This window comes from Kwoniella mangroviensis, assembly GCF_000507465.2.
Source record: "Kwoniella mangroviensis CBS 8507 chromosome 1 map unlocalized Ctg02, whole genome shotgun sequence".
NCBI classification, from domain to species: Eukaryota; Fungi; Basidiomycota; class Tremellomycetes; order Tremellales; family Cryptococcaceae; genus Kwoniella; species Kwoniella mangrovensis.
Genome location: NW_027062534.1, coordinates 2,028,589 through 2,050,483, shown reverse-complemented (window position 1 = coordinate 2,050,483; position 21,895 = coordinate 2,028,589). Strand labels below are relative to the sequence as shown.

Genomic DNA, 21,895 nt, shown 5'->3' with positions numbered 1-21,895 from the left:
AATTGGATCATGACCCACGGCTAATGTATATATATATACTTACCAATTTTATAGAATAGACTATCATAGAATGCAGGATCATTCTTTTGTGTATAAGGGTAGCGCAAGAGACGCAGGCAGGAAAAAATCAATCAGAACACATGTAGTCAGATAATGCTCACAGAATAGGAACGGCTCAACGCATCATCCTTGGTCAGCTTTGGAAAGCTCGTGTGAATTGATTCGCATCTATAGTTTTGGTATATACATGCACATACATATATGGAAATATAAACATAGCTTCATTCTTCTATTGGCATGACTGTAAAACAGGGGACATTTCTATAATTTTGAAATTTGGGTCATAGCTTATCAGGGTATATCGTGGATCTAACTACTCTCGATCGTTCATGGCCTCAGGGACTCTTATTCCTCTTCATTTGTGAATGTGGCGGTAAGACGGTGCTATGTCTGACGCGGTGGTCCTAAGCATACTGTCCATGAACGTGTTTACCTTCGTCGTTGTTCCACTGAGGATTTTCTCTGACGGTCAACGGGTATTGGGAAGGTGAAGAAGTCGTCTGCACAGTTGCGAAATAGGCATTTTGATCCCTCATGATGGCAGGTGGCCAGACGAACACCCAAACGGCGATAGCCAAGAAGAGAGGTAAAGCATCGAAGACGTAAAATACCCATTCGGTAGTTCTTAATGTACCTTCGAAACCTTGGGCGTACTCGATGACTCGGAAAATACATCGAATCTAAGCAGATGACATGAAATAATCAGTCAATTGTTACCGGTATATATAGGGAGATAGGAAGACTCACCATGATACCGATACCGGACCATAACACAGCGTACAGAATCATTCGCCAATCTTCCAATCGGCGGAGATGGACAACATAACCCTGTGAGTTCTGGGGCGTGTTGGTCCATTTAGGGGATCGTCGACTGGTCATAGAAGAGCATAGTCAGTCCTGTTGTAAACCATCGAGTGTCTGATCTGACTTACAGCCTGCGCCAAAAGGCAGCTGCGAGACACATGAACAGTATAAAGGACAAGCATTGAAGGACCAGACCGGCCAGAGCAGCCTTTTAACCACCAAACATCATATAAGTATGGTGCAGTTGCAGAGCGGTTCGGTCTAGAAGGCCGTAATGCGTCACTCACGTATAGACCATTTTTTGCATTAACTCCATTTGGGCTGCACTCAAGCCACCTCCAGCGCCTTGAAGCCAAAATGTAAAGACATCACTCCATATGAAAATCTTGGTGACTTTACTTGCTCGCATGAACAATTCATCTTCGGCGTCTAGCCATTTAGCAAGTCGAGGTAAGATGATATAGTCGTGGGCGAGGAATGTACATGGTGAGAGTAGCGTGAACTGTAGTAATCATACTATATAAGCAAACGAAATGCAGAGGTCGACGACGGGATGGGAAGCTTACTTACCAAGGTAGTACCAATGTAAGGACCCAGTCGATCGGGTTCACTCGTCATGGCTATCCTGATCCCGAACCCAATCGCCATAGTGGTCGTACCAATACATAATGTCAACATGTACTTCTGTTTTCCGTGAGCGAAGAATCCTAATCCATCATGACAGTCACCTCAAAGTCAGTCTCTGTTCATAAGATCAGACTGGTACACGATGAGGACACTCACGAGCCCAGAATGCTATTGCTAACAAGCCATAGCAGACTATACCTGCATAGGTCAATCCCAACTTTGGCGCATAACCAGTACTGAATGTGGCGAAATCGACAGGTCGATCAGTAACCTCAAACTGCCCGCGTATAATTAATTGACCACTCACATGAGTCTTCTTCCATTTTCATCAGTGACCATATTGATAAGTTTGTCAAGTTAATAGTATCGTCTGTAAGTGACGGAGCTGAGAAACGAGAAGATCTACATGAGATCCACTGCTATATATATGTACATATTTCAAAATATGAGACTTGATGGTCACTCTAACAGGCCCCTAACGATATACGGGGAACTTTGAGGTCATCCGTGAGATCTCCGACGGGAAACCCGGATCTTTCCCCGTAACACTGCATCGTGCCGAAGGTATCAGCCTAACGTTCTGTTCTAGCTTGCTTGATCCCTCAAAGCTGTAAGCTATTGTCCAGAATGTACGACTCCATCTTCAGCCTATGCATCGCTATCTAACTATGTAGCACAGCAATAGTACGAACAATTCAAAAATTCCTGTCAATCCCATTGTCGGCTCTCCGGGAGCTTGTGATATGTAAACGGGTTTGGGGGTACCAGTGGGCGGCCTAGCAAGATCGTTGAATTAGAAAGATACTCTTCCAGCAGAAGGCAGTGCTATGGCGGAATCAGATAAGATGACGACTCACATCACAGCTTGCACTCTTGGTGTTCCGGTGGTTATCATGTTAACGGTGGAGAAACTACTCGAAGACGGGTCGAATTGCGCTCTGTCACAGTCAAGCCAAGGATCAGCTCCTTGTCGAACTACGGATTCAGCCAAGGTTTCAGTATCGCACTAACGGATCAGCCTGTACGATAATATAATCCAGGTCGACCCCTGTTTTCAATACCATCAGCTTGACCTTCTCCTGTTGCGCCACGCATGATGAGAGACTTACAAGACAGTGCCGGGTCCTTGTTCTCATGGTCTGCTTCATTCAATAAAACCAGCTCATGTTCCCCAACTTCTAGATCACCACTTTGGAACATAAGTCGCTGGAATGCATCGGGATCTTTCTGACCATCAAAATACTGTTTTTCCATTCCGTCCAGAGTGACGGAAAACCAGCCGTGGCTGGTTGGAATATGAGCGTGCGAAAGGACAAAAGGATCTTCTGCTGTATGGATCCGGACACGAAGATGACGACAACTCACTTGGCTCTGAAAGCACCGAATAACCAAAGCTGACCACCTGTCCAGCGAAAACTAGCCGAATCGCCCAACTTGTTAGAGGCGTGGAATGTCATATTTGAATACTGAGATACCAGTGGATCACCTGAATTTCACCAGTCATTCATATTCAGTCAGACACCCCGAAGACCGCCGGTAACAGTCCTAATTTCAACAAGATTTGCTCACCCTGATGAATTTTACCGTCCCAATCCCCTATATATACGATCGCTGGCGAGCTGTCATCTAGAGTTACGTTCGATAACGTTCCTGACATGTTGGCTGAACTCTGAATCGTAAGTGACGGATTGAGATTTTGGGCTTGCGGTCATACCACCTTCGAGATAGGTGTTGCATTAAATGATTTATTCGGATGGGAAATCCCTCGACTAAAGTATGTTTATTATAGATAGTTAACCCAATATTTTACCTGAAATGTACAAAGGAACAGTTTCCAAGGGGTATCAATCAATTTCTTTCAGTTACTGCTGTTCTCCTCGGTGGAGGATAAGTCGTCCTTCCTGCATCAAAGGATAATACAGGACACGGTATTCATGACGAGCATCATAGCACGGTTCCCTGTACACGTCTCTCTCCCCCCTATTTCCGACTCGCTGTCATGCCCTGTTAGTCCACTCTCACTCATTCATCACCTTGCAGGTGTTCTTCACTCCCCCAAGCTTCGAGTCTCCCTCGAGGAACCAACTCGTTCCCCTCGGTTGCATCATCTTCCCACCATACTCTGATGATCGCCACACTGGTATTGCCCACTTGTCTATCTCCATCCGCACTACTGGAATTGACATGCTCGGGTACATGCAAATCTATAGGTGATTTCTTTATCATCTCATCGTTCGTCGTCGAAGGTGCAGGACATGTTAACATGTCAAGTAAATTTGTTAGACATTCTTGATGTGTCACCACTAAGACCACTCCGTTGCTCAAGGTGTTAGTTTGAACTGAGCCAGTTCGTGTGATCCCAGGTCGTGGAAGACCCTTGATAGAGCTTAGAGCGCGTTCCAATACTGGTCCACTGTTGAAAGAGGGAGTCAAAGGTGATACGGGTGTGGCTGCACGGGACGCCGAGGGAGTATGAGTAGACAGGAGGACTGATAACCAATCGTGAAGTCTTGCTGAAAGGCTGTATGGAGAGTAATTTGATTTAGCTTGTTTATTACCGTTCCGAGCCACTGCTTAATCTCAGAGTATAGACGATCACCGGTCCCCTTTGAATTGATAGGAAGAGAGTACAAGGGAGAGTCAATTCTACGGATGTGTATACAGATCCCTACTTACGCAGCTTCCGACTCGGGGTTCAAGCTTTCGAATATATCTTTCACTTCATCCCATGGTTTACCTTGAGCGTCACCTGCTCCTCTAGTCTGGAGTCTTTCGTCAATTCGGAGTTTCGCCCTGGGCTGCTGCGAGCAGATGATTCTGGCGGTCTGTTCATTGGTAGATAATTGTGTTAATATAGTGTCAGCCACCGTGGATGCAGACATTTCACAACGACTGGACAGAGCAAATTTGCTCACCTCCTCAGCCCTCTTGAGCGGACTACTCCAAGCTTCAGTAAATGGTACCAACTTCAACCAATCGCTCAACTTCCTGGCTTGTTCTCTTCCTAATTCCGATAACAACGTATCCAGTCTCCCTTGAACGATACCTCGTTGATTCCTAGTTCACCCGTACACATGAGTTTATAACACGATATTTCCCAACACAGTTCGATGTCTATCTTTGAACGATGAAAGAGGAACTTACTGTTCGGTCTGGCCGTGTCGGACTAAGTATAATAACATTTGTAATCACTTTTTTGTCACTGAGATAAATATCCACTTGAGGCACAAATGCAAATTGAAATGATGTGATAGATGAGTGATTGCTTTGGACTGATGCATTCTTATATCTCTTTGATGTGTGACCTCAATAGCCACCTTTGGAGTAAATTCTTTCAGCTCTTAGCGGAGAACGCGATGTTTGAGCGTTACAAAAGAAGGTCCATCAACGTTCGTCCGTCGTCCGGGGTTGGCGGAGATATCATTAGTATTTCCATTGTGATAAAGTGTCAGTAAAGGCTCTATGGATCTTATGAAAGGTCCGACCACAAGATGAGGAGAGTAGAGTATAGCATACCGACAATTTTCCATTGCATCTCTATTTTGTCTACAAGTTTGATAGCAAGATGTTTCGAATGTTCAATACGATAATCCTTTGATCCGTCCCTCTGCACTTGACGAACGTGCCAAGTCTCTTCCGACTCAACTCAACGACTCCATCTAAGAAGGCAAGAATTGAGGAGGGAAAATACCTCTTGGGCCGTACCAGTTGCCTTTCAACATTCTTGAGAAGTAAGCTCGGGGCATGAGGTCTTTGGTGAGGTGGTAGAAGAGTCTATCCAGCCCATCACAGCCATCAGTCAGGGACCTCTCTGAATAGTGGTCTAGGTTAAGTTGGGCTTACCTGTTGGGAACGGCTTGATCGGTGAATCTACCGAAACTCTCTTTCCTCTGAGCACCATACTTGAACTCGGCAAGTAACAATTCACCTCGTCCAGTGAACAAGGGACAGGAAGTGTATCCGTCGTAGATCGCATCACCGACTTTACCGGTTTCCATAAGGGTTACGAGGTTGTGGGTGAGGACGGGGGTTTGGCCGGTAATAGCAGCGGCGGTCTGATGACATAGTCAGGATCAAGATCAATACTTGGCGTTCAAAAGCATGTAGAGCAGGAAACGACGACTCACCTTGGAAGTAGGAAGAGAAGAAGAATCACCCAAAGCAAAAACGTTCTCATACTTCTTGTGTTGAAGAGTACCTTGATCTACGTCCACCCAACCTACTGAGTCTGCCAATGGAGATTTCTTGATCCAATCCAAGGGACCCATCTGAGGAACAGCATGTAACAATCCGTATTCTTTCTCAATCTTCTTTCCCTTGCCTTCACCAGCAACTACTTCGAACACGGCTACTTTCTCGTCTGGTCGGATTTCTACCAAGTTGGTGTTGAACAATGCATCTATACCTTTCTTCTGTCTGATAGCGTCCAAAGCCTTGGAGTAATGGGGAACAGCGAACATGGTGGGCATACCGGTGATGAAGGTTGAGTGGTTGTTGGAAGTTTCAGCTTGGGATTTCCAGAATGAGTCGGCCATGTATGCCATTTTTTGGGGAGCTGGAGAGATACTTGAATGAGTTTGCGATCGATCAGACGTGAAGCGACAACTCACCACCTGCACATTTGATGACACCGAAAGGTTGAGTGAAAATGGCTTCTCCCTCTCCCTTGTGGTTTCTCACCAGATCCCATGTCTTGTCGGCAGTCTCGTAAGAGTAGATAGTAGAGACTTTAGATTTGGAGGGATCGGCGATGGCTTGTTTGAGTCCCTTGATGTTGTCCCAGTCTACCCATACAGTCAGCTTGAAACTTCTCACTATAAGAAAGCAAAACTCAGCTCACTTATTTGAATACCAGCGGCAACAACCAGATAATCGTAAGAGACCTTGCTTCCATCGGCGAGGACCACTTGATTAGCACCAGGTTCGAAGCCTGAGGCGTTTTGAGGGATATGAGCGAACTGCTGGGGGATCAACGAGTCGAGTGATCTTCTGTATGTCTCCTTTGAAGCTAGCCCTGATCCAACGATGGTCCATCCTGGTTGGTAATCGTGATTCTTAGCAGCCTATATGACATTCACCTGAATCAGCATCGATCGTGCTGATCACTTTGGATTTCACCGATCGCGGGATTACTCACGTCGATAATGGCTACATCACCATCACCGAGAGTCTTGCCTTGAGCTTGGAAAGCATTGTATATCTGGTTGGCAGCAGCGAGACCACCAGCACCTAGTACCCATTCACCATGTATCAGTATTTTCAGTAGACACCTCGGATAGCCGAGCCAACTCACCACCACCAATGACGACGACCTTGTGCTTTCCAGCAGCAGAGGTGGACGCTAATCTAGCGAGCGAAGGGAGAGATTTGTGAAGGACGGACATGGTGGCAAATGTGTTTCTGCCTTTTTAGCTGGAAGAGGGAGAATGACAACAACATTATTGTGAGATGCCCCTTGTTCTTATATATTGTGATGATTCCGAAATCGTCCATGACCAAAGTGGTGTTCAACTTTTTTGGAATTCAAGCTTATTGCGCCATCGACAAATGCGGGGTAATCGTAATCCATCTGTCCCATCTCATTCCTCAAAGGATACTCGCACGTGGTGGATTTGCGGGGTAAGATCAGTCTGTTTTCAAGAATGTGATCGTGGGAAAGTACGAGTGATGTTGTTGTTGTACTCGAGTATTGCTGTGATGGCGATGCCGTTGTTAAGGTTGAACAGAACAACAATCAACACCCATAACTTATCTCACATGATATATCAATCTCACACTCCGCATTTTTACTTGATCATGGGCAACAGGAGCATTCTAAGCTCTCTATGGAGAAATGACGATCATGTCAGCGATGAAACCGGTGACCATAGTAGAGCAAGATCAGACGAAACGACAACGACAATTTCGTCAATCGATACCTCATCATCTTCATCCTCATTAATGGCCAAACTCCGATCTCAACCATTAGACACCTCTTCTATACTCTACCCCACACTTACCCTTCATCCGTCTCCGATTCACCACAACATACTCGTCCTCTCCCTATCCCACGTCAGCAATGCACCGCCGACCTTGTCGAATGACGAGCTTTTTAATGTGTTATTGAAAAGGCTAGAACCGTGGGTGGGAGAAGAGGGAGAAGGCGGTTATGTGCTGATAGTACTGGCTGATGAGGATCATTCAGGTAAAGAGAAGGAGAAAAGGAAGTTACCCGGAATAGCATGGTGGGTATGGAGATGGAAGCGATTACCTAGAAAGTGAGTGCGACTTCGTTTAGTGGCATCGAACCCAGCTGATTGTTCCTCGTCAGATATCGAAAAAATCTCAAGAGATTGGTAGGTCATTGACGCTCAGAATACGCGATAGAAGATCTACCGCTGACTCTGCCTCATAGTATATCGTCCGTCCTTCTCTCTTTACACGGAGTAAGTTTCCCCGTACCGATGGATTGTTTGAGTTGCTAACAAGCTGTCACATCACCACAGCACTTCTCCCCTTCATAATCCCCTTCATTTCCCCTAAATCATACTCCAAGCTCCACCCCTTACCATCCCTATTGTCGCTCTACCATGCCCACAAAGTGCCTCTCAAGGGTATCGACATCAGCCTATCGGTTGTCGAAGCTGAGTCTCGTGTTCTGAAAGAACGTCCTGATATCATTCCTCCTACTCCACCCACAAGGGGAAAGAACGTTGGGACTGAGGCTGTGCCGACACTCAAAAGAATCGATAGTGAATCGAGTTTAGCAAGCTGGGGATATCAGACGATTTCCTCAGCTATGGAGACTGCCGCTTCGTACCTCCCCATACCACACTTCGGTCTCGGTTCATATGATAATCAGCAAAGTCCGCTAGTGTCTGGGAATAAGGGATATTGGGGTAGAGATTTGGATGATCTGATTAGAGCGGCAGAAGGAAATGTTAATGGAGGTATACCTTCGTTACTTGTTGATTTAGGAAAGGCCATCTTGCAAGAGTGTATACGTACTGAAGGTGTATTCAGGAGGACGTCGAATGTACGTTTGATGTATCACATCGCTTTATAATGAAGCTTGTCAATCTAGACGTACTAATGTTGGCTTTTCGCCCGACATCCCGTATAGTCACATCTAGTTCCCACTCTCATAGCCATCTTGGATGTCCCAATATCTCAACAACCTAATTTACCTTGGCCGGAAATAGCCAAAGAAGATCCATTACTCCCACCTAAAATCCTTAGTCGATTCTTGGGTGATATGAAGGAACCGATCTTGAGTAATAGTGTATACGATTTGATCAGAAGGACGAGAACGATTGAAGAGTGAGTCCAAAACCTCTACATTTAAGTCAAGTACTTCTTGAGTCTTGTAGTTGACATCTGATATAGTATAAAAACCAGATTCATCCCTTCCCTATCTTCTTCAACCTCCTTACTCCTTAACTACCTGATCGATCTATTGCATCAACTATCGCTTTACTGCGAAACGACCAGAATGAACTCGCTGAATCTCGCCATTGTAATCGCACCTGTCTTGATTCACGGACCGGATCCTATCGAAGACACTATACTGTGTTTGGAACCTTCCAAACCGATCCCACCGGGATTACGAAAAATGGCAGAAATCAATGGTCTGAATTTGGCAACTGAAGAAGGGGTCGATGAAGGGCAGAGAAGTAATACTTTGGTGGGAATGTTGGATATGTGGATCAGGGATTACCCTATCTCGTGAGAAGGAATTTCGGGAAATGGGGAAACACAAGAACAGTAGGTGAGGAAATACGAGACATTGATGATCGGTTAGGGAAAAGTTGAATACTCTGCCTTGCGTGGAATGTTGTCAATATGACTCAACTATCAGAAAGACTCTGACGAATATGATTAGGATAACCAGATAGGAGATTTTAAGGGTATCATTTCAGATGTTTCATTTTTCACTGTCGGCTCCGATGTAGCTTGTTCAATCGGACAGTAGCATCTTCTTGTAGCTTTTAGCCTTCATTTTCAGGTTTCAGCTCGTATAGCCTGTTTGCTACAATTCTTTTGTATCGTATACCATTGTTCCCTGTTGTTTCATATTGTACTATCTGGGCTGTAGCCATCATTTACGATATACGATGAGATATATCAATCGGCATACATGCACCACATATATGCACTACTGATCCTCAGCTTTACGTTTCTTATTCAGCTGAGCCTCGACTATCCTCAAAGCGACTTTCAATATCCTCTTTTCACCTAGACGAACTATCGCAGCGTAGCATTTTCGTAGATTCTTAGCGTTTACTTGTTCTCCTTTAGCCTCAGCCTTGATCCCATCAGCTTGAGTGGTAGAAGCATTTGGACGGGGAATATGATCTATATCCAATGAATGTATGATACTCAAATCGGACTGAATCCACAAGAACAATGTCGATTAGTCGTACATGGAGTTACTGAATAAGGGGAATCTGAACTTACTCTGATATCACCGATATATCTTGATAATCTACTTTGTATAGCTTCTCGGATTATGACCGCTACATCATTATCGATCGTTGTTGTAGGTAATTTACCTTTCTTCTTGGCTCTTAACCATTCTTGATCATGTATCAATAAACGTATGAATGCGATCAAAGATTCGTCGATCTCAGGAGAGAGTGAAAGGGGAAACATGCTGAGCAAAGAGTAAAGTTAATAAGATGATTGGAATTCAATACGTTAGGTCAGATCGAACACTCACTCTTCTTGACCTTCTTCCAACCACCAATCTATCCTCTTAGTCATCTTCCCCTTCCATTTATCTAAATCCTCTCCTTGTTGTTTATTTGTAACCTTTTCAACGCATTTCAAAACCATTTCACCATCTATCAGAACTTCGTCTGCAGGATTACCATATCCCCAACCACCTATCTCCTCTTCTGTGAGAAGTGCTAGTAAGTCAGAGGGTAAAGGGAGGATATCGACATGACCATATTTCCTTAAGAGCTCTGAGTTGGGTGGGGAGGCGTAGGTATTGTACTATTCGAGAAGAGTTAGCACAGGTCATCATATAGAGGGGCGAGGTCTTTGTTCACTAGCTTCTGTGTGAAGGAACAAAAGCGAAGATTGATTATAGATGTATGGATAAGATGGTAAGATATGACTTGACTCACTATCTGTTCATCCTTCTCAATGACTTTGGTAGATTTCATCGTAAACCCTTTCCCCTTCTCTTTCCCTCTCTCATGCTCATCCTCATCTTCGTCATTTATTTCCTCATCGGCAAATAAATGAGCGTTATCCCTCTCAAAAGCAGCATTCAACATATCCGCAAAGGGAATCATCACTGCTATCTGATCTTCATCATCATCGTCGTCACTGAAATCGCTCTGTCCGTCACTTTCTTTGTCTTTGGGATTGAATCGGGAAGAACGGACTGTAAATGACCGTGAGAGTATACGAGATCCTTGTAAGTGGAATGAGTCGAGGGTATGATGGGTTGAGGATGGTGGGAAGAGCTCTGGGTGGGCCTGAGTACATGTAACATCAGTCTTGCTGAAGAAGATAGTAGCGATAAAAATATGTTACAATCACCCACTTTGATCACTGGTAAGAGATGCTCTGTATATTCCTTCTCAGCTTCTTCTTTCCCTATACGATCTGTTCACATATTGCCAAACGTACACATTAGCATTCCATTCTTTATCGATGAAGGCTTGAGTGAACGAAAGCGGAGATAAACTCACCTTCTATATCGGTCCCTACCAATTCTTTCCTCTCTTCATCATCCCATAACATCGGGGTATCAAATTCCCGGGGCATATTTGCTAATCAAGAAGAGAAAAGTGTCAGTTCAGATAGCTTATATGTCTTATTTGTCATACTCACACAGATAGCCAGACCACGGGCTTTCCTTACCCCTCTCACTCTCCCACATCATCACCAATATCAACTTGCACCAACCGTGGTCCAACCTTGGCCATTCTTCCTCGGACAGTTTCGTGGATAGCTCAGAGGTGAATGGGGAGAGTATTAGAGAGTCGGGTATATGGAATAGAGGTGCATCTTCCTGCCAAGGGACGTTAAATGCATAAGCTATATCATCTAGTAGCTTATGTATCGGTCTGATATATAAGTATAAATCAGGCGAGGGCATGTCCAACTCACGGGTATACGATCCAATGCTACTGCACCATAACCCATGCCTTTGAATGGTTTCAGTCCCAGGTACTTATCATTATACCATCCTCCAGCTTTCTGGAACCACTCCAGGAACTCGGTGGGCTCGAAGGTAGTCATGATTGGAACGGTCGTCCCAGGGCCAGCTTTAGGATCGCGTATTGGGTACTGGATGTTTCCTCAGAGAGATGCAGATGTAAGATAGCTAGCTACTCGTACCAAACGCAAAATGCGGAAATTTCAAAGATGGACCACGGAAAGTGGAGGTTCATACTGATCACTACTGAGTGATCGATTACTGGCTGGACGTGTAAAGGTGTAGAAAACGCCTTGCAGAATCCATCTATTTGCACAAAGAGACTGCTTACGTGACTTGTGCTCATAGTTGAAACGGCGGTCAGAAGGTATCGTGAGATGCATCGGTCTGGAACAGTCTCTTTCTTAACAAGGCGATACTATCGAACCTAGGAATCTAAGCCAACGGCAATTGCGATCCTGATGGTAAGATAAGGGACAACTCCTCTTCTATACTAGGACCAGCTAATTTCCAACCTAGCTTCTCGAGCCGGGTAGGCTTAGCCTTCATCTCGGAGCTCATCAGACTGATCCATAAATCCAAAGTCAGTGCCCAGAGCCCACAGTATATCATTTGTAAGTGGATTAAAGTAAACTTACGGGCTTACAAATCCCGCCTCTTCGATTGGGACGTTCTTAACGGGCAGGTCCAGATGGAAATTGTCCTTTAATACCTCGGCCCAAGTTTCGGCGATGCGTTTCCATTCTACTGAATAACCAGGTGCAAAGAGGTATCGCTCCGACACGTCTTTAGGTACTGGTCCGTTTGAGTCGATGGATGACACCACCTGGGCCCAGAATAGGTCAAATGCCGAGATAAGGTCTTGGATATGGAGCTAGAGCGGTATAATATTGTCATGTCAGTTATACGTCAGGTGCATAAGTCACATAGTCCGAAGATTGACTCACCAACTGCATGTGACCTCCCCCATTCCCGATGTAGGGCGTGTATCCCAATTGCAATGCGTTATTAGTGTACAATCGCACGAAAACCCCAGCGGAAGATACTCCAGCGGGTCGCTGACCGTAGACTCCGCCAGTACATGAAATCCAGACGTTGACTCCCTTGTCCAATGCCTCGAGAGCTCTGCCAACCACAAAATGCTCATAAGCATTACCCATATAAGTAAACCAGATGCGCCAACTTACAAAAGATCGCCCGCCCCGTTGAACATCTCACCATGGATAGATCGGATATCTCCTTCGTTCGAATCCTACCATACCAGCACACCTTAGATCAGCACGCTAACCTCAAATAAATCGATATAACTTTTGAAGCTATTTACATCGTATAGTCTAGCGGACTCATCAAGGCTTCCTCCGGTAGGTGTAATCCAATTACCGGTCCCGCTAAATCTGACGAAAGTGGTGGTCCTCGGTCCATCAAGCAGGGCAGGAACAATAATGGCAGGAAGAGAGGGATCGTGCGAATCTCCAAAGTCCCACACAATATCGTATTTATTGACCAGGTTCGAGATTGTTTCTTTGTCATCCCATGAACCTTCGATAATGTTTACATTGATGCTTTTCAGGAAGGCAATTCCTTTCGATCCCGGTCTGACGTACGCTGTCCAGGTAAAACCTGAGCCATGTCGCTGTTGGATATGAGGGAGGAGGTGGCCCATCATTAATCCAGAGGCGCCGAAGATAAGTACCGATTTCGTCATCTTGTCTAGGGGTATGATTGTGATTCAATGTTGTTATCGCTTTCAATTAGGCGAGACCTTCACATACTTCTCGAGCATTTTTATAGCTTCGAAAGAAATCTTGACGGCGTTTGATGAATAGTCGATGTAGACATTGCTTCATCGCAGCTGAGTAACATTGATCCATCCTCGCGCACCCAGGGTTTAACAATGCCTCATTATCGCTGATATAATCAATGATGAGATACGGACTCTCCATGGATTATCAACCTTCGCATCTGGCGGTTGCTCCTCGCTAGGATTGCATTGCGTGATGATAGGAGACACGAGTAGGATACAAGACATGTTTACTGCTTGATCCAAATCCAAAGAGAGAGGCTCGATCAAGCGACCGTTCCGGAATATCCGCTTGTACACGGAGTTTCCGCTGCTGTCGCGTGATTACCATATCTGTCATGTTTGCTTGATAATCCTTCTCATCAAAACGGCTCTAGAGGTTTATCATCTCTCATCCTCGCTTGGTCAGCTAGTGTCACTTGTTTACAACGAGAGGCAATGGCTCTTTACATGATTGATAATATACCTAGAGATTGGACATAGCATTGAGCTCCAAGACAGATGCGAAAGTAGAGCTTCAAAAGGCTATAAATACTTGACCATCCGAGGATATGTCCTGAGGACCATTTACCCATTCCTTCACTTCCTTCTTCTACCTGCACATACCCTTAGACGACTTAGACATATACCACGACAAGATGAGCGGCAATACAGTCTTAATCACAGGTACCAACCGAGGGTGAGTGATTGAGTATCCCTTCTCAGCCCTTTTCCAGGCGAGCTGCTCGTGCTGATGCGCCCTATGTGTTTGCTTGAACAGTATTGGACTAGCATTGGCCGAGTTATACATCGCTAAGGGATATACAGTCATCAGTGCAGTCCGTAGTCCCGAGAAACAAGCTGCTCTTTCTCCTCGGTCAGGTACAAAAGCAAGACACTTGATCGTTAAGATGGACGTGGCCGATGCGGAGTCAGTGAAATTGGCTTTCGATGAAATCAAGAACAAATTCAAGATCGATCGACTGCACGTTGTAAGTCGAGCTATCTGCATTCCTTCTATGCCTCAACTATGAGCAGAGATTCTGTGGAAAGAACGCAGAAGCTGATTGTGAGGAAACAGGTAATCAACGACGCTGCTATCGGTGTCACCTTGAAGAATGCCTTCCTCGTTCGAGATGCTGATCCGGCTCGATATGCGGAGGCCTTCAATATCAATCTCCTGGGTACCTTGCATCTCTTCACCGCTGCGTACCCTTTACTTCCGCAAGATGGCAGTGGGAAGTTCATTGCGATCTCAACTCTCGCGGCTGTTCAGTCGATGGAACATTGGCCCATTGGAGGCGCATACTCTTTAAGCAAGAACGCTGTCAACTATCTTGTAAGTAATCTCTCACCGTGTCTTGCCCAAATTTCACCGGTCTCGAGCTTACAGTCTGACGATTCATTTCAATGTTCCCAGACTCGCCAGATCCACTTTGAGGAGAAGAACTTGATCACCTTCACCGTCAGTCCAGGATGGGTCGATACGTATGTTCCGTTCCCGTTTCCCCGCTTCGGGCATTGCTGCCTATACTTCATCCTTTAAGATGTTAACTGATTTAGTTTGGATGGGGAATAGCGATATGGGCTATGAAGGAGCGACAGCCTTCGGAGCAGCCGATGGTCCACCTGAAAAGGTCTCAGTAACTGCCCGTATGTACCCGGCTATCTTGACCCGCGATCTATCATTCTCACTCACCTCTTTTGGCTGATGAATCTTCACTTATTAGCCCAAATCGTCAATGTCATCGAGAATGGAACTCGTGAACGGGAAGGCGGACGAATGATCAACTAGTGAGTCTACTAAGGACATTCTCGTTTCGTCATAAACCGATTGGCTCACGATCGATTTTGCAATTGTAGCGACGGTACAATTTTCGACTGGTAAAGGTGACATCACAGCAATCACGTTTGTTTTCCGTAAACCTCAGAAAGCTTTTCCTCCTATCTCTGACTATAATAGAGTATATGAACATCGATATACTTGTCACTGGTCACAGGATATGACAACCGGAGGGAGCGATGTCACGTAGCTATGCAAATTGTGTCCGTTGATTTCAGCACCCAACACTGTACAATCCATGCGTTTCGCAACGCGGACGGCAGTTGAACAGGCCAAATCCCCAGCTTATGTGCAACTACTGTCATTATGCATAGAGCTGTCGGAAAAGTCATCGCTTATGACTCCATGATGGTCATTCTCAGTACAGGTACAGAATCTCATGTAATGCCTCAGTATGGTGTGTACTGTAGCGCCATTTTACTCATTCACCGACCTACGCTAAATCACGTAGACATCAGGCGAATAAGCATAATCACAGTATGCGTATGAGTAATCATCAACTTTACATTCGTCGCTACGATCATATTCCGTCATGTTATGCAATCAGCTTCAAACACCGGGATGAACCCATCCATGCTTATCTACAATTACTCGTAATGACCGGTATCATTCAAAGCCACGGAGATTCCGTGTGTTTAGGTTGAATTGCTGAATAACCGTTTGTGGTTCCTGATGCCAATGGCGTTGTCCTTGAGCAGTCACCGTGTCAATGTCCTCATGAAGTACATGATGTTACCTTGTTGTGCTTGTATTGCTGAGTAATCTTTTACAGGCAATAATGGCCATGACCTGGTTCAATAGCGATGGAAGCACCATCATCATAAAGTTGTCAACTATAAATACACCTTCGAACGAGTTCACAATATGCAGGTCGATATTTCCACTTGTCAAACATCATCTGCCATCTTATCTGCTTCTATCTCACGCAACATGTCCTTCGCGAAGATATTCTTGGTCGTCGTTTCATTATCCTTTTCCTGGGTGTTTCGGCTTTGGGAAGTGATTACAGGGGAGCCTTGTACACACTTTCGCAAACAGATGATCAAGCCACATTGATCTCGGCTTTACACCGAAATGGAACTGCCAAATATGTCACTGCAGTTCAGACAGGAGGCAAAGGAGCAGGTGCCAGAGGTCCTGATGCTTTACAATCAAGTGATTCGTTACTTGTTCATGACAACTTGCTGTTAGCTGTCAATCCTGCGAGTGATGAATTATCTCTCTTCTCGATTAATCCAGCAGAGTGAGTTTCCATTCATTATATCTTTTAAGTTTTCGTCTGAGCGAAACGAATACCGACTGATGTACTGAATGGTTAGACCCTGGGACATCCAACAAGTCGGCAATAACACATGGTCAGGAGGGAACTATCCCACTTCAATTGCGGTGTCACCTGATGGGAACAAAGCGTGCGTTACCAATGCTGGTTCAGACTCGAATGTCCGATGTTTCGTAAGTCTAGTTCTACTCAATGAGTAGGCCTTCCGTTGTGGCAAATTTGGCTGATGTCACGGATCTCACCATGCAGGATATCACTCGAAACGGACTGCAACTTATTACCTCCTTCAACTTCGATCTCGGACTCAACCAGACAAACCCGCCGGTAAGTCAGGATGATTCAATCAAGTATTAGGACGGCATCTTCGGCTGACTATCCATCATAGATCGGACCTCCCAAGACCCCTTCGGACCTCGCTTTCACCGCTGATGGACAAATCCTGCTGGTGACCGTCAAAGGATCCGGCAACGCGACTGAAGGTCCGGCAGGTCGGATCGAGCTCTTCGTCGTGTCTAGTGATTCTATCCCTCACAAGTCGACTTTATATCCCGCTACTGGCTCAGGGGGATTTCCATTCTCTATCACTGTAAGTGAGAGTAACAGAAAACCATCGGAGTGGTGTGTACAGTAGCTGATAGGAATATTTGTACTTCCAATCTCTTGTACCTGTTGTCGTTGTAGCCCATTGCCAACTGTGGGGCTTACCTTGTGACAGATCCTGCTGTCGGCGCTGATTTGATCCGGATCGAAAGAGATGGATCAGTCTCATACAATTCTTCTATCACTATTCCAGATCAAGGTATGTCTAGTCCGTTTCGGATTTGTGATAGACTAGGATCGAGGGCTAAGCGCTGACGAATGTGCTCGTTCAGCTGCCACATGTTGGAGTGCCTATTCTTCCGTGACTGACCAGTATTGTAAGTCACCATACAGGGCATCATCCAAGAAATACCAAAAGGTTTGACACTTGACATGCTATCAGTCACGATTGACCTCGCAACTGCCAAAATTACGCCTTTATCAATCAACTCGACCACCCTCGAACCGACTTTACTCCCTGGTGTGAACATTACTTCCATCTCGGAAAACCCGGGGTCTTTGGTCGATGCGAGGATCGCTCATTTTTCAGATCAACAAGATTACTTGTACTCCCTCGTTGCAGGAGATCAGACTGCCCGGATATTCTCTCTATCTGCAGGTCATCAAGGTGGTTTATCCGACTCTATCCAGACGTACGAGTTGGGAGCGGCATTCAATAGTACTGGAGGTGCTGTAGGGACCAGTATCGAAGGTTTAGCAGTGTTTCTTCGGCCATCATGGTATTAAATCAATATGCGAGCTTGATGGAGGGATTTTCCGCATAAGCTTCTGGTTCATCCGCTTAGGCAATCCAGAAGAAGCTTGTCAGAAGCTAGTCCTTACCTTTTTTCTGAATTCATTCGTTATAATGTAAGATTCTGTTCCATGCATACAGTATCATCGTCTCAGCTACTCACACTGCATTTGCAAATATCTTGGCACTGCCCCTATACAGTGAGGCAAAAGAGCAGGTTGATTCATCATGATGGATGCCAAGGATACTACTATCTGCATAAGATGAGATTCCCTGATCACACTAAACCATCTATACAACAACATGCGAAACCACGAACCAAGATACTAGACTGCATTACATAGTATACTACTACTACCTCTACTCCCAATCGGAATCATCATCATCCTCATTCACAGGAGCCGTCGTACCTGTAGTCGCAGGCTCAACAGCAGGTTTCTTACCAGCTACATTACCTTGATCACTGACTACATCGTAACTCTCTTCGGAATCTCTTGGACTGGTCGACGTGGAAGTGATGGATTTAGGTAATGATGAAGGTATTTTACCGTCATTTTCGATCTTAGGTGTGACTTCTGCTGTATCGTTAGTAGCAGCGGGAACTGAAGCTGAAGCTGAAGCTGTAACGGGTGATTCTTCAGGTTCGTCGTCCCAGTTGAAATCGTCTGTTTCTTCCTCTTGCGTAGTGGCTGAGATGATCACAGATCAGCATGTGAAGGATATTGCGCGAGAGCTGGTAACCCACCCTGAAGTAAAGCCTTCCTTTTCTGCTCTTCACCTTCGATCATATGTTTGTGGAACAAGTATCTTTGCCAGAATTGCTCATCCGTAAGATGTTCGGGAACTACATATCATTGAAATCAGCTTGATCCTTTCACATGTCCAAAATGTAATTTGTCGACTCACCCAATTCCATTCTTATCCCACCTGCGTTCCCTTCCTCCTGTTCTCTCAAATCCTTCTTCTGATTTTCGTAATGTTCTTGAACCCAATCCACGAATTCCTTCCTTCTCTCTTCACTCTCATCATCACCTTGAGGATCAACCATCAAAAGCTTCTTATCTTCCCTTAACCTTCTTAACAGAGCATCTTTTCGGGAAGTCGCCAATGCCAGACTGGAAATAGGTTTCGACTTTGGTTTACCCATCGCACCTGTGTTGTTATCGAAAGTAGTTTTGGTAGCAGGTGAAGAAGTAGAGAAAGAGTAGAAATCACTACCATCCCAGACCATATGTTCGTTCACATCATTTCCTCCTTCTGATTGTTGCGAATCGGGTGGTAAGACCTTTACATTATCTTCTACCCATTTTTCAGCATCTTTCAAAAATCCTTCAGATTTCTTCAAATATTCTTCAGCTAATTTCTCAGCTTGATGGATTGATAATTGTAAATTCTCTTTCGCACTTGATATCTTCAAGTTCTCGGCTAACTTCTGTCTCAATTGTTCAGGATTCGATAAATCTTTCAAGTTCGGGTTATTCTTAGCAGCGTTCAAAGTAGATTGTAATGTCTGTTGTAACTGAGTAGTATTTATACCCAACTTATTAAACAAGTTGTTGGCAGTTGCACTAGCCGCACTCTCTTCTTCGGTTGAATCCTTCTCTTTGCCTTTTCCCTTTTCTTTCGTTTTCGCTTCTTCCTCCTTGACTGCTTTTGCCGCTGCCTTCTTGGCCTTCTCAGCTTCTTGCTCGGCAGCATACTCTGCTGGGTCTTTACGGACAACTTCGATATTTGCCGTTCGAAGGTATTCTAAGTCTGCCTGCGCTTGGGATACGGTCTTGTCTAGATCCGCTTTTAGGGTGGTTAATGCTGATGCAGACTATAACGTTATGTTAAATCAGCGAGAGAGTACCAACTGACGGTATATCGACTGACCTGCTTCTTCACACCTCCCCACCAACTGTTCAGAGTACCCATCACCTGACCGACTTCCTCCTCGAAGCTATTTCGGTTGATACTCTGCTGCAAGGCCTGTTGAACGGTACGTGTAGGAGCTACATCGGCAGTTGGGGTGGTAGATGAAGGTTCGGCCGCATGGATCGTCTCTGCTGGAGAAGGTGGTCGGGGTGTTGGGTCTGTGGTGTCGATGGTTGTTCTGACGGGCGAGGTAGAATTGCCCTGTCCCTCCGTTGGCGAGGATGATGATGACATGATGTGGTCTATGTGATAGGTGGTAGAGTATGCAGAGCAATTGAGATGAGTCATGGGAACTTGAGGTTGCTTTGTATTTGTACGGTCATGCCCCCTACGGTGGACGTGCAGATCACCTGTAGAACTTATTCAGGCTGTCCACTTAGTAGGTGGCCGATACACCCCACGTGTGGACGAGCTTTGACGCGTTGTGCCTGAACTATCGACCATCTCCAGTCTCAGGTTGAACCATGAACAAGGAAGGATTCGTAACGTAGACAGCCTGTATAGACATACTCCATCATTCTTCTTCTTCCCTTCCTCTCTTCCTCTGATCGACATCTCCTATCCTAGACGGTAGTTGCTAATCTGTTGGTGAGATACGGTATCACCTCTCAAAAATGTCACAATCTCTCCCTCAATCGCAGAGATACGATGACTACACATTCGAGCCCACTCAGCTTTCCCAGCCGTACTTCAGTCAGACCCAAAACAGCACATTCGCTAACAGTCAGGTAGAACCAAGGAGGAAGTATTGTAAGTACCCAGTTCATCTACTCTATTCCCCTGTTTGACAGTTGATCTGATCTTATTCGATCTAACAATATACAGGGGCAATATTCATACCTACTCAATCAGAAAGGGACATATTGAAAATCCCATGGTCAAAACCGTCCATTCAACTAGGAAGGGGACCAAGAGTTTTATCGAAAAACGATGTGATCCTTCCTGAAAAAAGAATATCAAACATACATTGTAAGATAACATTGGGAATCCAAGGTCCGAATGGAAGTGGTTCGTCCATACCGACAATACAATCTTGGAAAGATGGTGAGGCAGAACCGGAAGTTTGGTTAGAAGATTTGAAAAGCAGTAATGGAACTTTTGTGAGCTTATCTGTCTTCAGCCATAAATGTTGCAACCGCTTCTCTCTCTCTGTGTATGTGTATCAATTTCGGATTGCTGATAGACCTAAATCAAATTAGATAAATGGAACAAGAGTGACCAATCGAAGGATGCTCATCCATGGTGATGAGATATCACTCGGTCATTCGGGAACACTAGATAATCACGATGTAAGGTATATATTCCGTTCGGTAGGTGGGAAAGGGGCGAAGATGGGTCAAGGAAGTAGTAAACATGATATGGTTGGAGCGGTCTACGAAAGGTATCAAGTTTTGGGTAGGTGCGTGGGAATACATTCTTCATATATGCATCAGACAAGCAACTGATGCGTAGATTGATTCTACCCTTCTCTCCGCCATTGTGATCCCGTATCATCCCAACAGACTCGGTAAAGGTACTTTCGCGGAAGTGAGGAAAGCTGTAGATGTCGAAACAGGTGCTCTAAGAGCTATTAAGGTGAGCTGCTTCCTTCTCCTTGATCTCGCTACATTCACTGATACCGTCAAATACGCATTCAGCAAATTATCAAACATCGATTTGCAGGAAACGACAAAACTCTCGAATTTTTCCATCGTGAAATCGAGATTACCAAAAGTTTAGAACATGTATGTGTATTGATGCACCAATCCTTTCCTTCGAAGGCCTTCCTTTGCTGATCTTACCTTTCGGACTCGTTGTGTACGTGTATTTAGGAAAACATATGTCGATTGTTAGATTATTATGAAGATCCACAGCATATATGTCTGGTATTGGAATACATTGATGGAGGAGATTTGTTGGATTATATCATGAATTGGCCTAATGAGACTGGAGGTGGATTACGTGAGTGTTCTGTGATATACCTGAGAAATTGCATAGTATAGCAATTCGTGAGCTGACTTGAGTCATCCTGACCAGCCGAACATCATGCTGCGGAACTGAGCGTGCAGATCTGTAGAGCTATGGCGTATACAGTGAGTGTAATCCCCTAATGATGGAGC

At 45.0% G+C, this 21,895-nt stretch overlaps 10 protein-coding genes across 10 annotated transcripts; 3 read left to right on the top strand and 7 right to left on the bottom strand.

Moving 5' to 3' along the window:
• Positions 1 to 464: 464 nt before the first annotated feature.
• Positions 465 to 1,830, bottom strand: I203_105875 (uncharacterized protein; the record flags this gene model as incomplete). The annotated part of the gene is made up of 8 exons (XM_065517854.1): positions 465 to 740; positions 808 to 931; positions 993 to 1,072; positions 1,152 to 1,185; positions 1,278 to 1,366; positions 1,435 to 1,571; positions 1,648 to 1,727; positions 1,799 to 1,830. The coding sequence occupies 8 exons, from the start codon at positions 1,828 to 1,830 to the stop codon at positions 465 to 467; spliced, it is 852 nt and encodes a 283-aa protein (XP_065373158.1).
• A 136-nt stretch (positions 1,831 to 1,966) lies between these two features.
• Positions 1,967 to 3,148, bottom strand: I203_105874 (uncharacterized protein; the record flags this gene model as incomplete). Its single annotated transcript, XM_019145024.1, has 7 exons — positions 1,967 to 2,039; positions 2,184 to 2,267; positions 2,349 to 2,429; positions 2,503 to 2,539; positions 2,601 to 2,776; positions 2,857 to 2,977; positions 3,061 to 3,148. The coding sequence occupies 7 exons, from the start codon at positions 3,146 to 3,148 to the stop codon at positions 1,967 to 1,969; spliced, it is 660 nt and encodes a 219-aa protein (XP_019006359.1).
• Positions 3,149 to 3,513: 365 nt separating this feature from the next.
• I203_105873 (uncharacterized protein) lies at positions 3,514 to 4,673 on the bottom strand (the record flags this gene model as incomplete). Its single annotated transcript, XM_019145023.1, has 4 exons — positions 3,514 to 4,012; positions 4,168 to 4,316; positions 4,407 to 4,548; positions 4,636 to 4,673. The coding sequence occupies 4 exons, from the start codon at positions 4,671 to 4,673 to the stop codon at positions 3,514 to 3,516; spliced, it is 828 nt and encodes a 275-aa protein (XP_019006358.1).
• A 477-nt stretch (positions 4,674 to 5,150) lies between these two features.
• Positions 5,151 to 6,875, bottom strand: I203_105872 (uncharacterized protein; the record flags this gene model as incomplete). The annotated part of the gene is made up of 7 exons (XM_019145022.1): positions 5,151 to 5,265; positions 5,335 to 5,546; positions 5,619 to 6,046; positions 6,102 to 6,275; positions 6,332 to 6,554; positions 6,629 to 6,720; positions 6,785 to 6,875. The coding sequence occupies 7 exons, from the start codon at positions 6,873 to 6,875 to the stop codon at positions 5,151 to 5,153; spliced, it is 1,335 nt and encodes a 444-aa protein (XP_019006357.1).
• A 412-nt stretch (positions 6,876 to 7,287) lies between these two features.
• Positions 7,288 to 9,199, top strand: I203_105871 (uncharacterized protein; the record flags this gene model as incomplete). Its single annotated transcript, XM_019145021.2, has 6 exons — positions 7,288 to 7,748; positions 7,802 to 7,826; positions 7,886 to 7,916; positions 7,977 to 8,506; positions 8,594 to 8,790; positions 8,857 to 9,199. 6 exons carry the CDS (start codon positions 7,288 to 7,290, stop codon positions 9,197 to 9,199), a joined length of 1,587 nt encoding a protein of 528 aa, XP_019006356.2.
• A 426-nt stretch (positions 9,200 to 9,625) lies between these two features.
• Positions 9,626 to 11,727, bottom strand: I203_105870 (uncharacterized protein; the record flags this gene model as incomplete). Its single annotated transcript, XM_019145020.1, has 8 exons — positions 9,626 to 9,859; positions 9,928 to 10,123; positions 10,190 to 10,467; positions 10,602 to 10,958; positions 11,027 to 11,088; positions 11,175 to 11,255; positions 11,317 to 11,497; positions 11,596 to 11,727. 8 exons carry the CDS (start codon positions 11,725 to 11,727, stop codon positions 9,626 to 9,628), a joined length of 1,521 nt encoding a protein of 506 aa, XP_019006355.1.
• Positions 11,728 to 12,079: 352 nt separating this feature from the next.
• Positions 12,080 to 13,349, bottom strand: I203_105869 (uncharacterized protein; the record flags this gene model as incomplete). The annotated part of the gene is made up of 5 exons (XM_019145019.1): positions 12,080 to 12,209; positions 12,283 to 12,518; positions 12,592 to 12,769; positions 12,832 to 12,896; positions 12,969 to 13,349. The coding sequence occupies 5 exons, from the start codon at positions 13,347 to 13,349 to the stop codon at positions 12,080 to 12,082; spliced, it is 990 nt and encodes a 329-aa protein (XP_019006354.1).
• Positions 13,350 to 14,083: 734 nt separating this feature from the next.
• On the top strand, positions 14,084 to 17,872 carry I203_105868 (uncharacterized protein; the record flags this gene model as incomplete). The annotated part of the gene is made up of 14 exons (XM_019145018.1): positions 14,084 to 14,124; positions 14,206 to 14,416; positions 14,506 to 14,763; positions 14,845 to 14,912; positions 15,004 to 15,077; positions 15,155 to 15,218; positions 15,288 to 15,308; positions 16,277 to 16,510; positions 16,587 to 16,719; positions 16,796 to 16,870; positions 16,932 to 17,132; positions 17,228 to 17,345; positions 17,419 to 17,463; positions 17,529 to 17,872. 14 exons carry the CDS (start codon positions 14,084 to 14,086, stop codon positions 17,870 to 17,872), a joined length of 1,887 nt encoding a protein of 628 aa, XP_019006353.1.
• A 367-nt stretch (positions 17,873 to 18,239) lies between these two features.
• I203_105867 (uncharacterized protein) lies at positions 18,240 to 20,030 on the bottom strand (the record flags this gene model as incomplete). Its single annotated transcript, XM_019145017.1, has 4 exons — positions 18,240 to 18,568; positions 18,625 to 18,723; positions 18,786 to 19,698; positions 19,755 to 20,030. The coding sequence occupies 4 exons, from the start codon at positions 20,028 to 20,030 to the stop codon at positions 18,240 to 18,242; spliced, it is 1,617 nt and encodes a 538-aa protein (XP_019006352.1).
• Positions 20,031 to 20,410: 380 nt separating this feature from the next.
• On the top strand, positions 20,411 to 21,886 carry I203_105866 (uncharacterized protein; the record flags this gene model as incomplete). Its single annotated transcript, XM_019145016.2, has 7 exons — positions 20,411 to 20,546; positions 20,622 to 20,896; positions 20,996 to 21,195; positions 21,299 to 21,371; positions 21,434 to 21,520; positions 21,608 to 21,737; positions 21,813 to 21,886. The coding sequence occupies 7 exons, from the start codon at positions 20,411 to 20,413 to the stop codon at positions 21,884 to 21,886; spliced, it is 975 nt and encodes a 324-aa protein (XP_019006351.2).
• Positions 21,887 to 21,895: the final 9 nt, after the last annotated feature.